This window comes from Grus americana, chromosome 6 (assembly GCF_028858705.1).
Source record: "Grus americana isolate bGruAme1 chromosome 6, bGruAme1.mat, whole genome shotgun sequence".
Taxonomy (NCBI): Eukaryota; Metazoa; Chordata; class Aves; order Gruiformes; family Gruidae; genus Grus; species Grus americana.
The window spans coordinates 39,254,931-39,275,657 of NC_072857.1; the positions used below are offsets into that span (position 1 = coordinate 39,254,931).

A 20,727-nucleotide genomic window follows, 5' to 3' on the forward strand; every position below is an offset into this window, starting at 1 on the left:
ATTGTTGCTATTCAAGTCAAAATAGTTGTTAAGAGGCTGTGATAACCTCACATATAATAACTTATATTTATTTAAATACGTACAGTTACTATGTCTGGCATCAGTGGATATCCAGCCTGGTTTCATATGCTTTCTTCTTTGCAGAAGAACAAAAGTGATGCCTTTATTTTGTTTCCAACGTCGACATGGTGATACGATTGCTTCCTGTGACTCCTCCGGCATGATGAAACTCTGGGACATTCAGAAGTCTATTTTATCCATAGATGCAGGCCCACATCCTGCCAACCAGGTCATCTTTGATCACTCTGGTAGGATTCTAAACTAACTTTTTCTACCTAAGATGTGGTTTATTTTGCAACCTGTCTAATCTCTCTCTGGTTCTGAAGCCAGGTAGCACATGTGAAACAGCATAGATGCGTTAATTTTAAAGAAGAGATACCTGGTTGCACCAATGATCAGTACACTTGTTTTCTACTGACTAGATAGGTAAATTGGACTAATGGTCCATTTATATAAAAAGAAAAATGTGCAATAGCAAGAAGTGCAATTAGTTGCAAAAATATTACGTACAATACAGAACTGATCACTAGGGGTAAAAAACTTAGCGAGATTACCTGCGTTCTAGTGGTATTTATTCTCCATTACTGTTTGTTCTTTTATTTGCTAATTCTGTAGTTGCATTTCATAACCAATCTTACTAAGTCCTCTTATAATTGCCTCAGAACTTCATTGTGTTGACAGGACTGCTTACTATGCACAAAGAATTGAAGTAACCAGTTATTTTTCATCATCAACCATGTATTACCGTGTCAGCAATATTGTGAGTGAGCGTGCATTTTCATTTGAAGTGAGGCTGTTGTAAAACTTTTTTTTGTTTTAAAACCAATATAAATCTTCAATTCCAAAGCATGGACAAGGATTCGTGTTGCAGCACAGCATTAGATCCTAGGTTAGGGTAGTACAATACGATGTGATAGACTACAATGATATATAATGTAATATATAGGTATATTGAAAAATATGTAGACATTTGCAGTACATGTTATGAGCATAAAAATAATGCTTCAATAGAATATGAGAGATAATTAAGGAACCATTAAACACAAATAATAGTATGATATTTTGTCATAATTACCCACATACTGTGGAACAGATACTATCAATATATCGAGTCACTTGGCAGAAAATTTTCCCATCAAATTCTGTATTATTTGTATCGTGATTTCACAGATCTTTCTCCTGTGCCATTAAATAAGGTGTTTTCATCTCCAAGGGGAAAAAAATAAATGCATTGACCCTGTCCATTTTTGACAGCTTCCCAAAGACAAATTTAACCACTATTCTATTTCTGTCTGTAATTTGGAGTAAGAGCTCATTTTTTGTTCGGGAGGATTTGAAGAAGTTTTGCATTTTTGTTTCTGGAGTATAACGTTGGGTCATTTGCAAAGGAATCACATCCCTGAAAAATGCAGTAGCAATATTTCTAGCCAGATGGGAACTTTCCAGTAGAAAGGTTATCAGCTTCAGGTGAGCTAAATGGGCAAATTTTTCCATCATTTGGATAAAATCCAAAATTTTCTCTGCAGGCGAAACCACACAACAGAGATATCAAATTAGGATGGATGATCACAATAAGGCATAATGCAACAGGATGCAATCGCACCTAGCTAAAGAGAGGAGAATACCTAGCTAAAGAGACTGTTGCAATTCCTGTTGTTTGAAGAGAGCTGGTGCCTACATCACTTAACTAGGGACAGAGGGCGAGGCGTGCCGGGCACTATCCGCACACGCAGACTAAAAAGGCAATGCCTGTTCTGAATAGGTACCTTGTAGAAATACATGCATATTAATACCTATTCTTTCTGGAGCAGTATTTAATTTACTTGATGAGTAGCTGGAAGGAATGCATTGTCTGCACTGCAGTATGATGTGGTATTGTTTAGCAATGGTTTGGTTACCGCTAGCAATGCAGTGTGGGACCCAGGCTGAGGTGAATAGCTCTGGGACCCTGGGTTTGTGGATGTTTAACTCATGCTGACATCATTGTCATAGCTTTTTTTTTGTTGTTGTTGTTTTGCTAATACCAGAGTTGCCAAGCTAGCTAAACCAGATTTAGCCTCAGTAATCCTAAAATGGCCCTTGATACAGCAATGAGAGAGGCTGAATGATGTCTGCAACAGCAGAGGGCTAGATAAAATGATCCAGCAGGTTCCTGCCTTGCTTCTCTAATCAGTAATTCCCAGATTTGGTCAGTCTAAACTATTCAGTCAGTCATTTGAGTGGAGTTAACTAAAAATAATAACCATGTTGAAATAAGTCAAAGAGCCAGAATACTCCAAAAATAAATGGTGATGGGAGAATATATCCTGTGTTTAACTAAGAGCCTGTTGGGCATGGGACATCTGTCTCATTTGGGGCCGCGGTCTGTGGAGAAGCTTGGGTGGATTCTTCTGACCTTATCAAAGCATGGCTTAATTTCCAGCTGTATCCCTCAGTCTCTCCTGGTGATGTTATACCACCTAGTGTAAAATACTCAACTGCATTAATAGTCACAGGCACTGGAAACAAATTGTTCAGCATCTTACAGGTGGATTTAATGACTAGATTAGAGAGCCATGGTTAAGCAGGTTTTTTTCTTCTGCCCAGTAATTATTTAAATTATAGCTAATAATGATAGAAGGGGTTTATGAAAAGTTGGGCGGTATCAGCAAACGCGATTGAGGTCAGAGATAGTAAGGCCCCAACTAATGGAAGAGTTTTATTTGATTTTCCTTTGTATTCAAGTAATTATCATTGCAAATGCAATGTAGACAAACACACCTTCCCTTTTGTTTTTAAGTGGTAGTCTCTTTTGTCAGTACAACATGCACTGGGTGGGAGTTGCTTCACAAAGACCTAGTACCAAGAACGAGTTTGTAACTCACTGGGGTTCTCCTGATGGCATTATTGGGGATGGTCCTCGCTAACTCTAGTGATCCGAATGCTAGTCATGGCATAACTGCTTGACCGTAAAGCCATTTTCTGCTTTATCAGAGCCACACTCAGATCTTAAAAAAGTTAATGAAGAAAGTTGTATATAAATCTGTCTGGTTTAGGTACACTCTGCCTTAGCTTTTCTTTAGCTCAGCTTAGAGGTGGACTTTTCAATACAGCATACTTTTCAATGAGGAGAAATTAAGTACATGATTAATTACTATTGCACATTAAGTGGATTTTCTTCTTCCCCTAGTCTTTCTGAAACTAGCTTATGGTCTTGCAATGAGAGGTGGTGACGGAGCTGGCCGGGACTCAGCCCACTGGGGGCAATGATCTTCAATATTATGCTTACTATCAGAAATACAAAGGAACATGTCCTTCAAATTCTGTGTGCTGTGAATGGTTTCAGAGGGGGGACCAACTGTGGTTACTGTGCAAGATGGACCACAATGTAACTGATTCTGTAACTAAATTCACTTTTATTTTTTCATATGCAAGTTAACCAGCAACTCTATGTCCTTATATTCTTGTGTAGCATTCATGAATCCTTTAAACACCATCTTGTCATCACCTTTTGTGTTTCCAGTTGCTGTTTAGAAAATGTATTTAATGTGATTAATCACAGCACAGCATTGCATATGTAAGAAAGAAGCTGTAGAAGATTCTAGTTTGTATGCTACGACATATTTATATATTATCATAATGTGTTTAAACAAACCAACCCCACTACAACAACAACAGTCCAATAGCAGTTACAATAAGGCCAAAGGAAAGCAAACTGTATTTGGAGAAATAAACTGCCGTATTTTCTGGAGATACAGCGAGGTGTTATCATTTAACCTGCTTTCATCCAAGCTGGGCATTGTTGCCCATTGTTGTTCAGCATTGAAGAGGTGTGGAGGGTATGTGATTCTTCTGCCAGAGCACAAAGAAATACCCTTACAATGCCTCTGAACATCTCAAAGGGCGATATGTACCTATTTTATTTAGAGGTAGAGTATTTTAAATGAATGTAAAGGTTGTAAATTAATGTGAAAGTTGAAAAATGCCAGGATCACTATTACCGCGTGATAGAAGGGGTTTATGTTGGGAGGCAGGAGTTCTGAGAGTGCATTGTTTTAGGAAGTGACTGTCAAACAAATGCTACCACTGTCAACCACGGTGGGGTCTGGGTAACTGCTCAGTGTTGCTATCCAAAAGCAAGCTTAATTTGCTTAATTACACATCATGTGACATTACCCAGGGCCAGTACCATGAGACAACCATTAGTGCAATGAGTGACAACTGTTTACTGTTCAGTCTGGAGTTGGTTTTGGTGTTAAATAGTGGTGTAAAGAATTTGTTTCTCTGTATTACCCACCCTTTACTGAATACCAAATTATTGATGGGATTCTCTGGGATGCTATTGCTGAAGCATTTTCAATATTTGCACTTGACATTATTTGGGCTGTTACTGATAATATTAAAGCCACAGGCCATCCACACAGGCCTTATGAGGAGTGGAGGCACAGAGATTAAACCTCAGATTGTTAGACTTTCTGCTCATATTGAGTCTTCAGGTCAAGTTCCAAAATTATGGTTTTCAGATTCCTTGCCTGGTAAGAATTTCTGTGTTCAGAACAGGCAGAAATAGTTCTTGTAAATTGAGGGGAAAAGTTCAGAAGTATAAATAGTATTTTTAAATTCATATTTGCCTAGTTGAGTATGTATTCTATTTCTTAAGGGAAACATAAACAATATTAATTTATTATATGGCAGTTTCATTTGTTTAGAGGTTTGATCTTGCAGTGAAGTGCCCTCTCAATTTTCTCTTTGATTTCCTCAATTTCAGTTGGTATATTGTCTGCAAAGACAAGCTGGTGTTGAGGTGCGAGGTGTCTGTCTTTTCTCCTTTCCTGCTTTCTTTCACATTTTTGGTTAATTGATACTGCTTAAGAGGCACTGAGTAGATAAAGCTTCATCTTGGTAGGATGGAAGAAGCTCTCCTTTGCTGGGAAGCTGTACAGTGGATTTTGCAATTGCGGCTGGATGTGGGGAGAGCAGGGGATGCACCTGCACCCCTCGGATCTCGGGACCAGAGTGTGTCTAGGTATCAAGAGAACCAGAGCAGGACAAGATCTTGACTCTTTCTTTTTTTTTTTTTTTTTTTTTGCAGTTTCTGAAGCTTGCTTTTTGTATTTGTCTCCCTCTTGCTTGCAGTTAAAGTCACGCTTGATGGGTGAAAAATCCTCTAGTGCAGAATTTACCACAGTAATCTTTTTAGCGGCATCTGATTTTGTCCATATAGTGCAATTATGTGCTGACATTAATGTGTGTTTTTCCCTATGACCCCCATTTCTGACTAAAAAGCTTTTTTCATTACAACACTTTATTGCTCTGTGTTCTTTAATCTCCAAGGCAGATTACTTGATAACATCAATTGATTCCTTAGGGTCCTTTTCCCCTCATGGTTCAATGCCTGAGTTCCTACCTCAATTCTGACTATGTATATGCTGTCACAGGCAATACAGTCTCGCCTTGGCAAATTTTTACTTAATTTAAGTTATTGACAATTAACACAAACTTCTGATCACTGATTCTGGGTATTGAGAAAAAAAGAAAACGTAAAGAATTAAACAAGCACTTAAGTGCTTTTCCTCCCCTTTTCCCAGTCTCAGCTTAAGCCAAACATCTCTCCTCTTCTTATTCATGTCAATTAATTGGGGGCTTATGTGAAAATTAATTGGGTGTCAATATATGAACTGATTAGGCACACATGCATGAACTGATGGGGTATTCATGCATAAAATAATTGGGTGCTCATGCATGAACTAATTGGGTACTTGTGCATGAATGTAGTAAACGCTGCAAATTGATGCCAAATATGCAAAGAGAGCTTGATATATAGATAGATTTAAATAGATATAGGTGCAATTATTTGGATTTGTCCTGGCACTTGCTTTTTTACACAGAGCTCGGACAACTCCCAGTTCTGGTTATTTATCAGTTTGGACTTGCTACGGTGCTATAGCTCCACCTAACAGGGCGGCAAGGTGATCAAACCGTGTTTTTAGAACTCATCTTTCAAATTCCTTTGAAACATTTGCTCTTCACTTAGAAAATTGAGACTAGTTCTTCCTTATTTTGCTGCCTGCTCTGCTTCTCATTCAGGGTTTTCTCAAGTCTATTTGTAAAGCATAAGCTACAATCTTGTACATTACTCGTTCCTCTCCTTTCTCCCATCAGGAACTGCTGAGTGTCTGTCCCATCAGAACCCTTTTCTTCACTATGGGATCAGCACTGCAAGATCTGTGTGTTTTCACTGCATCCTTACACATCCTTTTCTATACAAATTAAGGATTCACACGTTTTTTTAAAATATAATTGATGCACATTCTTACAAGTTTTGCTTGACGAGCACAAATGCAGCCACCTGCATCTGTTCTCCATTCTTTATCTGGTGATCAGCATTTTTAGTTTGTCTGTACTTTCTCAGCTTCAGTTCGTCTCCACGTGCTCTGTCAGGGCTCTGCATCTGAGCACTGTTCTCGTGCATGCCTCCTCTGCCAGGCCAGCGCGGGGGACACTTCTGCAGAAACTGGGCCAAGTAGCAATCAGTCATGAAAAACTCTTCTTCCTTCCTTCCTAAATGGCATAGGGCTAAACGCCAAAGTCAGCTGTTTTACTTTATACTGGCCAGTTGCAAGCAGTGGTAGGTCTTCATTTGTCCTTCGTCTTGTCCATCTCTCTTTTTCTCTTTTCCTCATTGCTCCAAATTTGAGTATCCCTTTACCAATTTTTTTCATAACAAAGAACCATCTATCAACCATCAAACAAGGACAGGGAGAATGAAAGACATTTTTAAAGTCTGTGATATGCATTTGGTCCAGGTCTGAATGTGCATCACTACTTTAATCTGTGGGAAGTAAACTTTCGGGTCCACCATTTGTTGACCAAGCTGTTTTTATACAAGCAAAAGATTTTCAAAAATTAGACCTCAGTTAGAGGGAATGATGGTGGGCTGGTTCACCTCACCCGTGCTAGTAGAGAGGTTTTGTGTTTTGTCCTTCAAGCTGATATCCCTGCTTGGGCAGAACTTTGCAATAAGCAAATGCTGTTGCCCCAACTGTGTGCTCTTAGACAGTGCACCAATATTGACGTTTTGTCCCTAGGTAGCCTGCCCTGCCTGCGTGTTTGAACTGATGAATCCATTAGTGGGCTCCCTGGAGAGATTCCCGTGTGGTCTGAGTTGGTTTACACAACCCATGGCCTATTTTCTAGTCCTGATCTTGCTGCTTAGTCTTGGAAGTCAGATCAGCAACACATTTGTGTCAGCCCTCTTTCCCAAAGGAGTGCTTACAACATCTGTTGACCATCTTTAATTATTCCTATGGTCAGCATGGGAGTAAAAAGGATGTGCTGGAAGACTACATTATTCAACAGTAATTCCTTGTCTCATAATTCTCACTTCTCCCCTCAGTGCTGCTGTATTTCATTTCTCTCATTCTCAACATTTGTTTTCCTGACCATAAAATTCTCTAATTTGGAGGCAGTGAGTAGATTGGAACTTACACAAATATGAGCTGATTGACAGATCATTTTGTCTCCTTGTTTCATAGAGGTATGAAACTATCACTCTCCTTATTTCTGACTGTTGCAGTTTTTCAAAAGGCAAAAAGTTGGCAATGAATTTTTCCCCTTTGTTGAAGAGTTGTGCCACACAGTATTTCTGTTGTGTCACGACCATTTTTCAATATGAGCAAACTCCACAATATTTAAATATGCTAGAAAGAAAAGGGATTCTTAAAATATATGACTTTATTTTCAGTACACACATAATTTAAAATGCATGAAATATTTGTCCTTTGGAAAGGAAAGGGCGGTGGCTTGGAAGCCCCTTATTTTACATTTTTTGCCATAGTTGCAGGATAGAATTTTATCTCTGGCTGTGTTTTCTTTGCTGAGCTAATGAGGGTGGGGACTGTGTACTACTGCAGGCAATTGCTTTGAGCGCTGAGCACTTTGAAGAGATTAGCCCCATTGATATTCCCTTCATCTTTGTTAGAGAGGAATGCTTCCTTCCCTGGAGTGCAAGAAGATGGACAGCTATTTAATAGAGCCAGCCTTTTTCAAGTAGATACCGTAGTACTAAATATTCCCATCTCACTTGCCTGCGTACATCCAGCATAAAAACAATGTTCTCGAAGCCAGGGTTGTGCCTCATTAGAGCAATATATTGACCTGTTAGGGCTTTTTTGAGAACCCCAGGTTGAATGGATTGTTATCTGACTGGTTAAATGTTATTCTTCAAGGAGAAGCAACAGTTTCAGCTGTTCAGGCAGTCTGCCAAAACATGGTGATGAGCAAATTGTTTGTTCCAAAAGTAAATGAAGGGACTGTCCACATGATTTTTGCCATCCTTGTATTAAACTAACAGAAGCTGAAAATTGGAGCTTTATGCATCCCAAGTGGGGCATAACTGATCAAAATTTTGATTCTCCAGCAGCTATCCACAAACTGAATTAAAATGGCTTGCAACAGGGTGGGTTTTTTTCTAATCCCATTTAAACTAGGCACAAGTCTTAAAATAATAATGTATTCAACATCTCATCTCTAGCATTTACTGCTTTTGTAGCTTTACTAGGTCCATGTGTACTATTTTATATTTATTGTTTATATTAATTCCAGCTTACAGAGTGCTGCAATTAGCAGTTTCCCACTTGGAATTTATTTACAGTGATTGAATGAGAACCCCTTTCTTTGACTCAAACTGCACAGCTCCATCTCAAGCCTGGCTTAGATACAAGAGCTTCATCTCCTGATTAACTTATTCCTGCAGATAGTCAGGGAGTAAGGGCCTCTGAAGGTCACCACAGCCTTTCTTCCATGAAAGTTCCTCTTAAATATCGACAGCTATCCAGGTATTGCGTTTTGAGTAAAGCATCTGTATTGTATGTACAGAAATGAATCAATACTGCATTCATCATTCATATCCTGTAATAAAAGAAGGGGATTTTGGAAATAAGGTATTATATTGTTCTATTATTTGTGTGTACTTTCTGTGTGTTAAACGTGGGAGATAGAACAACCATGGCATTCTCTGCCAAGGACTGGATAGGTCAGGGAATCTGTAAGGGGACAGCAGTTTGCATCTTTGTCACTGTCGAAAGTAAATATATTTTCATGACTAACCAAGAGTCATTAGTCAGCTAGTAGGTTTGTGGACTGATCCAGACTTGTGTTGGGAGCATAGAACATATGCTTATGAAAAGAAGAAATTGGGCGACTTTGTCTCAGGGAAGCAGATACTTAGAGAGAAGGAGACAGAGTCCATTGGGATTGGATGCTTTGGAGAAAAAAATAATTCTTGTGACAACCTAAGTAACTCAAGTATGTTCTTTCAAACTTAAGGATAATTTAGGCAATTTGGTCTATTTACCCACTATTCTTTTCCCTTTCAAGAAACAAAGTTCATATTTTGAATGAAAACTTTGAATTGAAATGTCAGATGGTTTCATGTAAAAAAAATCTTGAAAACAATCTGTAACAGTGTTTAGCTTTCCACTTTTTTGGGGGTAAAAACTATGCCAGTCTATGTTGAGTTTGAATAACACACTTTCAGTAACTCAAAACCTACATTTTAGTCAAACTTCCTATTTTTCCAATATTCATTTTTAAAAGTAACTGAACTCTAAAAGAAAATTATTCACTTCTGGATACCTGTATTGTGATTACCAAGAAAGTTTTGATTCCTTGAACAGCTCTTCCACTTGGTAAATGAAATATATTCATGAGCTAGTTCTTTTCAGAGCTTGGAAAGTGGCATCTCTTTTCAAAAAAGAGATCATCTTTAAATTAAAGGTATGCTTGCTGTCCTTAGCCTTTTTTATTTTTGTTTTATTGACAAATTGTCCCAGGAGCTAAAATGCATAATCATCAATAGCAAGCGATCCATGGGGCTATGCAAAAAAAATTGATTAACAATATAATCTCCATACAGATGTCCTAGGAGTGCTTGTTATTTTTTATGAACCAATCTGAGAGTCTTGCTTGCATTTCATGGGCCAGGTGGAAAAAGGTGAGTGAGACGAAGTTCAGGGCATCTCTGCAGTTATTCCGTTGCTGCTAGCAGTCAGAACTGGCTGAAATGGTGGCCTAATGTACGCAGAAAGGCATCGTGTTTGCTGAAAAGGAAAAAATGGTAGAAATTTGCTCGTGCTGCAGTATCTGCCAGCCTCTTTTTGTCAAGCCTGCATGCCAACAAAACAAGCGCATTGGCTTGAAATCAATTTGAGGCCTGAGACAAAATCCCCTTTGTCATGAAAGCATGATTTTAATTTCTTTGGTTTTAATGCTGTTCTACTACTAAGAAAATCATGATTTAGATGCCTTTGAGGCATTAAACTTAGGCTTATGCAGAACTGTTCGTCAGAGAAAATTGGATGCAATTTTAGGATTAGATAACTGACCTAGGAGAGGGAGAGAGTACAAAACTTGCATATCCACTTTTTCCAGATGGATATTCACTAGGAAGCCTTCAAACTGCTCATAAATATTGCCTGTCCTTTTGTAAAGGCTCACACCAGCAAGCACATGGTCATTTCCTGGGCAGAAAGACATTTTTTGTACTGAGACTTTTGAGCAACATAATAAAGTATTTTATTTCCTTTTCTTTTTCTGTGGCAAAATAGTATACATGATGGTGAATGGGAAAATAAGGAAGAAAAGAAATTCTATAAACAGCTCCAAAGCCTGACTTGGATATTCGAACTGTTTGTTTGGTTTGGTTTTTCCTCTGGAATGAACTTAGTTTATTTCTTTGCCTGTCTTTCAACTTGTGAAAATATCTTTTATGTAGAGCTGTTAGACCTCTGAGATGCTCTTGGGGAGTAGGGTAAAACCTACTTACCTGTAGTCTTTCCTCTCTAAATTAAATTGAGTGGAAAGAGGAAATATCTTAATTAATCCTTTTTTCTTTTTTTTCTTTTTTTTTTTTTTTTTCCTCCTTCTAGAATAAAGCAAAGGAGGGAGTGGTGGTGATGACGGAGAGTTCTTTAATGTGGGGTTATGTCAAACATCATTCCCCTTTTCATGTTTTATATCATAGTCATGATTTAACCCCAGCCGGCTGGGCCAAAACCATGACAATTTTAAATGAATATGCATAGATTTAAATGAATATGTGTGGAATAGCTCAGTGATCCTGCCTGGAAACACAGAAGGGCAAAAATGGAGTGTTTCTGGGTCATAGCAAAGGTCTGTTTTGCCAGTATATCACCTGTGGCAGTGGGCAGGAGGTGATGCTTAGGGAAAATAGATAAAACCAGAGTGAGTAAATACTGAGGTTTCTCTGCTACTCTTCTCCAATGCCCTGTGGATTGGGACCTCCCAGAGCTGGGGACCTCATGTACTTTGAGGTTCATGGATCTCTCCTCTGTTAAACTTCTCTGATCTTTTGTTTTGGAACTTCTTTGTATTTTAGCATCCAACAGATCCCGTAGCAATGATAAAGTACTTCCCTGCCTTTACTTTAAATCTCCTTATGATACATTATGATTCTCATGCTGTGGGAATTATTGAATAATCGTTCCTTGTTCAACCTCTTCATGCTGACATGGAAGATTCCCCTATTCCCTTTGCAGAGCTGAAGAGTCCGTGTCTCTCTAATCTCCTGGATACATAAGCCATTCCTCATCTTTCTTCATTTGTTGCCCTTCTGTAAATCTTATTTCGGGTACCTTTTAGAAACGGAGGATCTGTTTAAGATGTGCCTAAATCATTGCTTTAAATAGAGGCCTAATGAGGTTTCCTGGTTTTGTCCTCTAGCTTTTTTTCTCACCTTTTTTTCAATTTGAAATAATGCATAGGTGGCTTTGAAATCCATCATAGAGGAGAGGGATTTAGGCTATTGGTACCTGGGGCACCTAGCTTTCTTTGCCTGACCTTATCTTTAAAGGAATTGATGCCTATTCCTGGTAAAGGAATGCGTCAACAATTCTTCGACCAAAGACATATATCTATATAATATAAGGTGTTTCTCAGCAGGATATGCATCTGAAGTTGTTTGGTGACATTAAAGTGGGATGTTAAGATCAGGAGTTAAATTTTTAACACTGTCCTTGGAGTGCAAGATTCATTGGATTTGAGGATTTCATTGTGCATTCCATAAAAAAAGCAGAACTTAAGACATAGTCTGTTAAATTCATTGCCTTCCCTGGCTTCCTTGCCAGAACTGTAGTAGTAGCTGATAACAGCCTTTTATTCAGGATCATCCCGCTCTGTATTCTAGACTGCAGTCACAGCTGTCCACTTAAAACTCTAATACACAATTATGTGTATTTGGCTAAACAGGTCTTACATCACTGGAATTAGCCCTCTCCATTTTGTGTCCAGTATTTGGGTGTTTTTATTTTTATTGTGTATTCTTTTTCCTTCAATTTCATACACTGGCCAGTCGGCCTGAATGACATTGGGAATGTCTCTGATAGTATAATGGGCATTTATAGCAGTGACTGTAATTAATGATTAATATTTTAGCTGTGCTTGCAAGCTAAGTTTAGGCACTGGCAAAATAAAGAGTTGCCCAGAGTCATTGGCTGATGGACCAGAAAAATAATGGGCATCATTTAAGCAGATGAACCCTCTGAGTCACACCGCAGGGAGGGCAGATCTGTGCCAGTGCTGGCCTGTTCTCGGCGCTGTGGCCAAGAGGGCTCTGCCGACTTCTTCCCTGAGCAGCTCCAAATGCCAGGACTGATGAGCTCCCAGGCTTTGGAAACGCAAGGCCTTCCCGTTACATATTCCTCATCTGATGTGAAGCGTTTGAATCTGGGACTGCTGAGCCTTATGATACAGGTATTGTGATTGATGTAATGTTCTTGTGATTTTTAATTATGAATTAACACATTTATTATAGATTTTTCTTAACATATTTGTGTAAATTAGTAGACAGCTCTGATGCTTGATAGGACATTGCAGGAATGGTAACACAAAATCAGGGAAAACAAGGTTATTGAGTACAATGAACCCTTCTCCCCTGGCATCAGAGCAAAACATAAGGAAAGGAAACAGGAAAGGAAATCAATAAGGAGAAGCAGCCCCACAGAAATTATTAAACATCACCTCACTCGGAACCCATGAGCAAAAAAAAAAAAAAAGATGCTCTCCTGAAATATCACCCAAAGTCTTGTCTGGTAGACAGATAGGAAGTTTGGAGAGAAAACTGACATTGTTTGTTGGGAAGTGCTGAGCATCCTTGTGGCATTGTGTACCTTTTGCAGCAGGTTGTCCGTGGCAAGCTAGGACTTAGCGGGCCAAGGCAGAGGGCATCTTGAGCCTCAGTGTTGGTCCTTTCAAGGGAAGAGAAGTCTGAGCCTCATACCTCCGTAGAGGATTTCTTCTTGACTTGTCATGCTGGTACAACGTGCTCTGGGTTGCTGTTACTATAGTCCCACCTGCTTCTATCTAGCAGGCACCACACTGTCCAGGACCTTTTCTAAGATACTGTAGTGGACCCAACTAAGAAGATACCATCTGAGTGCTGCAGTGGGCTACTGTGTTAGCGGTTCATTAGGTCGGACATCTCAGTTCTGTGATGGTTTTCAAACCCAGCATCACTGGGAGTCCTGGTTTCAATTTCCTCTGTGTGTGCATGCTGCTGGCCTGAGGGCTCTTCAAACACGCTAACCAAGGACTCTGTTACATATTTTATAACAACTCCTTTTCATTCATTGTTCATTTGTTTTCTGTTATTATTTTCCTTTTACTGCTCTAAAAGCTCTTCTCTTCTTATATTTGATGTTCACTTCTGTGATTTGTCCTGATGTTCTCGATCATAGAATCATAGAATGGTTTGGGTTGGAAGGGACCTCAAAGATCATCTAGTTCCAACCCCCGTGCTGCGGGCAGGGACACCCTCCACTGGGCCATGTTGCCCAAAGCCTCATCCAGCCTGGTCTTAAACACTTCCAGGGATGGGGCAGTCACAACCTCTTTGGGCAACCTGTTCCAGTGCCTCACCACTCTCACAGTAAAGAATTTCTTTCTAACATCTAATCTAAATCGACCCTCCTTCAGCTTAAGGCCATTACCCCTTGTCCTGTCACTACACTCCCTGATAAACAGTCCCTCATCAGCTTTCCTGTAGGCCCCCTTCATATACTGGTAAGCTGCAAAATGATTATAAGTTTTAGAAATACTGAGGTGAATGTCTAAATAATTCAGTGGAATGGATCCAAAATGACACAAACTGGGTTGCTCAATAGATGAGAGCACAATCATACCGATTAACATAGAGCTGACATTCACCTTGTGTACAAGTACATGCAGATTACAGTCCTTTGGCTCCGTACAGTTTTGCTCATAACGTACATATTCGCAACCTGTTTAGGCTTTTTAGAATGATGTACCAAGGGATGGACAAGGAGGTCTCATTACCAGAAATTACCCCATTAGGTGTGTGAAGCTGGTTTTTGTGTAAAGATGTGGCAGAGTGACCATTAGGATCCTGCTATTGTCAAATGATAGATACTGTGCTCCCAGTCGAATTACTAGTGTGGCTCTATCAGCTACGCTGTAAGCACTGTTGGACCACGTATGCGCGTATCTGAAGTGTGCTGCACTGGACTTCTCTCTAGTGTTCTCTGAATCATTCTTTTCTCACAGTTCATGGAGGAGAGGTGTACCCCAGTACAGCCTGGCCATCATCATGGAAACACAACGTTTGTCGGTATGTCCTCTCCAGAAGAGGAACACCTGCAGTAGTTATTGTACAGAACATATGTGCAGTGTAGCCCAGTGAAAATGGATTCAGGCGTTTCCTTTCTTCAGTTGTAATAGACCAACAAAAGTAAAAACACCTTTATATGCTCAGTGATTTAAAAGCAGCAAACACACCTCAGCCCATCTACCACCACATACATAATCAGGTTTGGTATTTCTAAGCTAAACAAATACTTCCAAAGGAGCTATTGTGAACAGATGGACTAATTCATAAAACAGACAGTTCCCTTTGTAAGTGATTTGTTTGAATAAAATGTATTGTTTCCATTGAGATTTAAACTACAATTTGCTTAAATTATTTTTATATTTGGCCATTATATTGCAAGTATATGAAATGGGCAGAATGTTAAGAATAATTAAGCAGAGTGGTCATGAATACTGTGGTGAGTCTGAAGAATCATATATAAAAGAAAGCAGCTATCTGTGGAGCTGCCAGTTCTACTTATATAAGCCCATCTGTTTACATCTACGCCTGTTCCCTGAAGAAGAATACATCTTATGTGAAGAATTCCCACCAGATCCCTCAGACTTTTTATCATTCAAGAATGTTCTTCCTGTTTGTTCTCTCTCTTTCCTTTATAAGAAACTATAGAATTAATGTTTTCAGTGCTGTGTCTTAGAACATTTACAAGACAAATACTGGTCTTAGTATATGAAATTAAATGAGTTTGTTCTTTTCTGATTCCATAATGAATAAAAATGGTTGCAAACCATTTACATATACCTTTGACTTACAGTGGCTTATAGTCTTGTCTTCTATTTATCTCTCCCTTCCCACTTCTTCATTCTCATCTTGAATCCCTCAGACCATCTCTTGTTAAAGCTAAGATACAGGTTATTATATATCTAACTGATCATGTGGAAAGGCAGTTTCCTGTTTACGTGGTGTCTTGTCAGTGGCAGATTACAGAACTTTAAAAAAAGGAAAAAAGTATTCACACGCTCCAAACTTTGTGTTTCCCTGTATCTCCCAGTCTGCAAATGTAGAGCTAATGTTTTACTGCTGAGAAGCAGCAGATGTACATTCCCTGGCTTATGTTCTATCCTCAGAACTACTTCAAGAACAAAATTACCTGAATAATATCAGATATAAGCATGTGGACTTTTTTGATCTTTTTATTAAATCCTAGTATCAAAGTGGATTTATCCACTCTCAAAGATAAGATGGGGGAGGCCAGCTTTTGAAGATCATTTGAATTTCTTTCATTTGGTGGCCTAATCTTCTTCCTTCTCCATTGAACTTCTGTAAATTGTTTTAGGATTCTTAGAACAAAAAAACCCCAAATCTCTAAGAGTTCTAACTTCTGATTTAATTATCAAAGTGTAAATTCTTTACATAAACTTTAGTGACACAGCAAATACAAAATAAAATGAGGTCAAGTAAGAAAAGGAGCAAATTCAATTAGCCCCTTCAAAGAAATCTTAACTTGATTTCGAGTTTTGTATTACCGATTTAGAATAAGGGTGGGGTTTTTTCTTGCAAGCTTCTGTGGAACTGAAATATGTTAATTCATCTCGCTTCTAATGTAAGTTCCCAACCAATTTTAGTGGTTCAGGTGCTTGGAAGCCTGTTAACTCAGACGTGCTGCTCTCTTCCCAGGTAGGTAATTCCATTCTGACCACCAAAATATTCCTAATATTTTGGGCTTCTCAGCCGCTGAAGGCAGGAGATGCAGCACTGTGCTCTGCCCATGTTTTATTCCAAGGGGTGTATTTTGGGAAGACCTGACTGTTCTTTGCTGCCAGCTGCAGTGCTTTGAATCACGCCCCGTCCACTTCAGCATGCCTCCACAGGAGTCCAGCAGCCTGCCTGCACCAATGCCATTGGGTTAACTTAGGTCAGATAGAGTAATATGTTGCACTGATTAATTAATGCTTTTGAACAATTGAAATTGTCTAGAACCAGATGGAGTTCCTAGCAAAATTCCTTTTGCTTTGGTTGGAAGTGGATGAAGCACATATTCATAGGTCATATTAGTAGTAAGTTGTAGTTCTAAAGTATCCATTATTGCTATTCAGTTTTATTAGAGTTCTTTTAATGTTAGCCTTCGCTTGAAATATCTTTCTTCTGTCCCATGCTTTCTGCTTGCTGAGAGGCTGCTGCCGCTGCTCATTTGTGTGTCTGGCTGCATGATATCTATCTCATGCGGAGAAAGGTGGCTCTGGCATCCTTTCCCAGGATACACACATTTATACTCCCCAGCCTTTCCTAGCAGAGATTTTGCATGAACTTCCATCCTTCCTTGCCAAGCTGATACTATAGTTTCTGCATCGCTTGTGAGGAATAATCTTTTACCTAATATTTGTTCTCTCTGTTGTAAACAGAGGCTAGCTGTGTTTTAGATAAGTAAATTATGCCACAATAACCTGTTTGTGGCCTTGGATGCCTTAGACACGTAAGGAAATATGAATGGCAATGCCCTCTTGACAGGGAATGGCTAAAGGCAGGTTTCAGGATACGTTCATGGTGCCATCTCTTTGTAAGTGCTGGGGTAGGATGTAGCGTGCAAAGAACCCATCATCCGACATTTTTGTGGGCTTTGATATTTGTGTGGAAGATGAACTGGACTGGTGCTTGATTCTCAAATTGAAAACCTCCTTGGGATTGGGGGTGTTGATACATTTTTTTCCACGAAGGGCAAAAAAACACATGAGGCAGAAGTCAGATATTTAAGACCAGTGAGGTTACAGACACTTATCTCTGTACCTAGGGGCTGTATCTGGGAGCTCTTCCCTGCAGTGGAGATAGCAAACTTTAGCCAATGCAGATTAACATTTGATTTCTTCATGCTAACAGCAGCACACTGTGAGGGGGTTTTGCTGGTGCTTGAAGCGCCTGGCCTTGATTCCCCTGACTGCACTGGTGCACCTTTTCATGGAGATCTTCTTGGTTATACGTAACATGGGCTATGTGTTGCTGTTTCATGTACAAGTAGTACCTGAGAGCGTGCAGATGACCTCTGAATCATGGGAAGAAGTGAATTTAGAAAAATGAACAGCACACAGACTAACTTGGGCTTTTTTCCTCAGTAACCCACAAGAACTGAATTTCTGTCTGACTGTATTGGAGTTGCTATAGTGTTAGGAGGTGCTGTCTGAGCAGTTCTTTGACTAATATTTTTTTTACTGTGCTAATTTTTTCTTTAGAAGGTATTTCTCATAAACAGCATTCACATCTTTTTTGCTTTGTTTAGTGTAACAACATCTTTTCTAGATAGATTTTAAATAGATGTGCGTTTATCTTTTTTAGGAATCTGGATATAGTATTCTTCAGCTGTTCAGCTGTAACAAAATACTTTTCCCAACTCATCCAGTGATTCCAGCAGTCCAAAGCAGGGATTAAAGGAGAGGTTTCTTTTTAAGAATAGATCACAGCTAAAGAAATTTAGAGTATTATGGGATTCTCTGTTGAGGCCTTTGAAGATATTGTCTAAAACACTTTTTAACTACTTGGCTCTATCAGCTATGGAGGAGTTATCATCTACTATTTCCAAACGGTTAGCAGATAAAGTCTTAAAGGCTTGGAGCAATCCCAATTGTACGGTGAGTCAATTTATGGGAAAAATATCTCTTGAATCAGTAGTTAAAACGTTATTACAGATGGCTCAGATATTTGGCTTGATTTATTCTTTATATCTTCTGTAGTGACATGAATGAATTGTCTACAGAAAGGCCACGTCATACTTAGTACTGAATAAAAGGCAAATAGCAAAGGGAGTTCTTCTTCATGCGCCCAAATCACTTCTTCCATTTGCAGCAGAATGGACAATGCAGAAGTAAAACGAGATTCTTTTTAGGTTGTTGCAACAAGTTGACAACACGTTCGTTTACACTCTGGATGTACTTGAGGTAGTTTATATAAATGTCTTTTCTATATACCAAAGAAAGTTGTTTCACCTGATGATAGTATTTGATTTGATTTAACACCTCACTAAAACTATCTGGCATTAATTTAAATAATGCAAGGCAAAGACAAGGAAGATCTTAATGCTTTTAGTTTGGTTATATCTTATCAAATTTGCTTAGAACTGAAAATTCCTTGCACTTTTGGAAACTAAAAGCCTTTCTTTTACTGTGAGACACCTAAACTTGCACTAGATGTATCTCAAGGAAAAACTTGATATTTTCAAAAATTTCTTAAAATCATATATAAAAAAATTCCTACTGCCATCATAATTTTTTCATACTTTGTGAGGAGAATGCATGGCAGTCTATGCAGAATTCTTCTGGGAACACATATTCTATTTTAAATTAAAATGAAGAATGTACTGGGATTATAATTGGGCTGCACTGTTTTATTTTTTCATGGTCCACTTAAAATAGGCCACAGTTTAGGATTATATTTTTGAGGGACAGTCTTGATTTCAAAGTTTTAGGTAATAGTGAACAATTCATGAAAAAATAATAACTGAGAAAATTCTCATTGTCCATACTTTACATATTTGGAATAAGATGAAATTTGTAAAATATAACTGAATTAGAACTGGTTAAAATATTTCTCTTGTGCAAACATTGTATAAATGAGAAGTATTGCAGAAATAATTTGTTGAAGTCTTTTCCAGTTTCTCTTGACATTTGATAGAGTTCTCTTGACTTTTGGATTGCTAAGCTGGGGATCCTTGGATCAAATCCATTCTCTATCTTGACCTTTTAAAAATATCTATGCTTTAAAGTTTGTAATATGAGATGTTGCAAAGGAAGGTTGAGGAAAAAAAAAAACAAACCAACCGAAAAACAAACCACTGGGCAATTATAGAGAAATCTACCCAGTATGTAAGCTGCTTTTCAAACCCAGCTACCTGTGATTGACTCATGAGCTGATGCATGAAGGTGTGTAACTGATACAGTTTTTTAACCTGCTGTATTTTTAGAAAGTGATTGAATGGCATAATGTGACATTAGTGCCCATATCAGTTAATAAAATAAATGTGATGCTATTATTTGTGGTATTTTAAGAATAAAAATCATTGACATTGTATGCATAAAATAGACACGAATAATGGCAGAACCTATTAGGCTCTAACTTAAAAAATATCCAGCAATTATGCAACTTAAATTAGCAATCTTAACTTACCCATATATTTACATATTAATGGTCCTAAGTGGTAATTGTAATTGTCTCTCATCATTGCTTCCTTGACCCTCATTTTTCAAATAAGAAATATGAAATTCCATTAAGTAACACTAATAGTAGAAAATTAATTTAAGGCAATATATCATCAATTAGCAAACCCTTAACATATCTCACTATTTTCACCTGATGCTTACTTGAAGAAAAAAAAGAGATAATTATTTTATGTATGTCTGAATTAGAGGGTATCATTTTATGCACATATGATGGAAATGAGAAATAAAGTATATTAGATTTCCTGGCCTGGATCCAGTAAAGAATCAAAATTCCTGTTGACTTCTCTCAACTATTCACATGTGGCTGATCAAGGGCAAAGAGCTCTGCAACATATGGAGTCAAGGCCAGTGCCAGCATCTTTTGACTGGGAGAGACTACCCTTCTGACAGGGCTTATCTTTACTCCTGGGCTCGTTATCTTTTTTTTTTTAACACAACTAAATGTTCCCACAAGTAAGCAAGAACTTCAGATAATTAATGCGTCTAGTTTATCTTTACACCGTACCTTACAGAATGACTCTCCTCATTCATTCTCCTTCGTGGGGAATGACATACCCCCGGCTGTTCTGCGTTATAGATCAAGATTAGAAAGCAGCGTTTGCATCTGGCCAATAGGTCTTTAGTCATCAAATCGACAACTGGAGCTAATGTAGAATAATAATGTGTGAAGTTGTTTCCAAGTACTGAAGACTAAAATACATTTTACACAGTGTGCTGCTCTCATAAGAAAAAAAAAATTACAAAAGCCATTAAAAACTAAATGCCTCTTATTCGTCATGTCAGTGAGGCTATCATCATCTGTTACAGGACATTTATGATTTTTTGGACTGCAAATGTTACCGTTCTCCATAAAAGCAGAAATGA

The 20,727-nt window shown here is 38.5% G+C and overlaps 1 protein-coding gene across 1 annotated transcript in view; it reads left to right on the forward strand.

The window, feature by feature from the left end:
• Positions 1 to 20,727, forward strand: part of SPAG16 (sperm associated antigen 16) — a 407,293-nt gene that overhangs the window by 299,366 nt on the left and 87,200 nt on the right. The window contains 1 exon segment of the mRNA XM_054830796.1: positions 188 to 308. Within this exon segment, the coding sequence (XP_054686771.1) occupies positions 188 to 308 (121 nt within the window).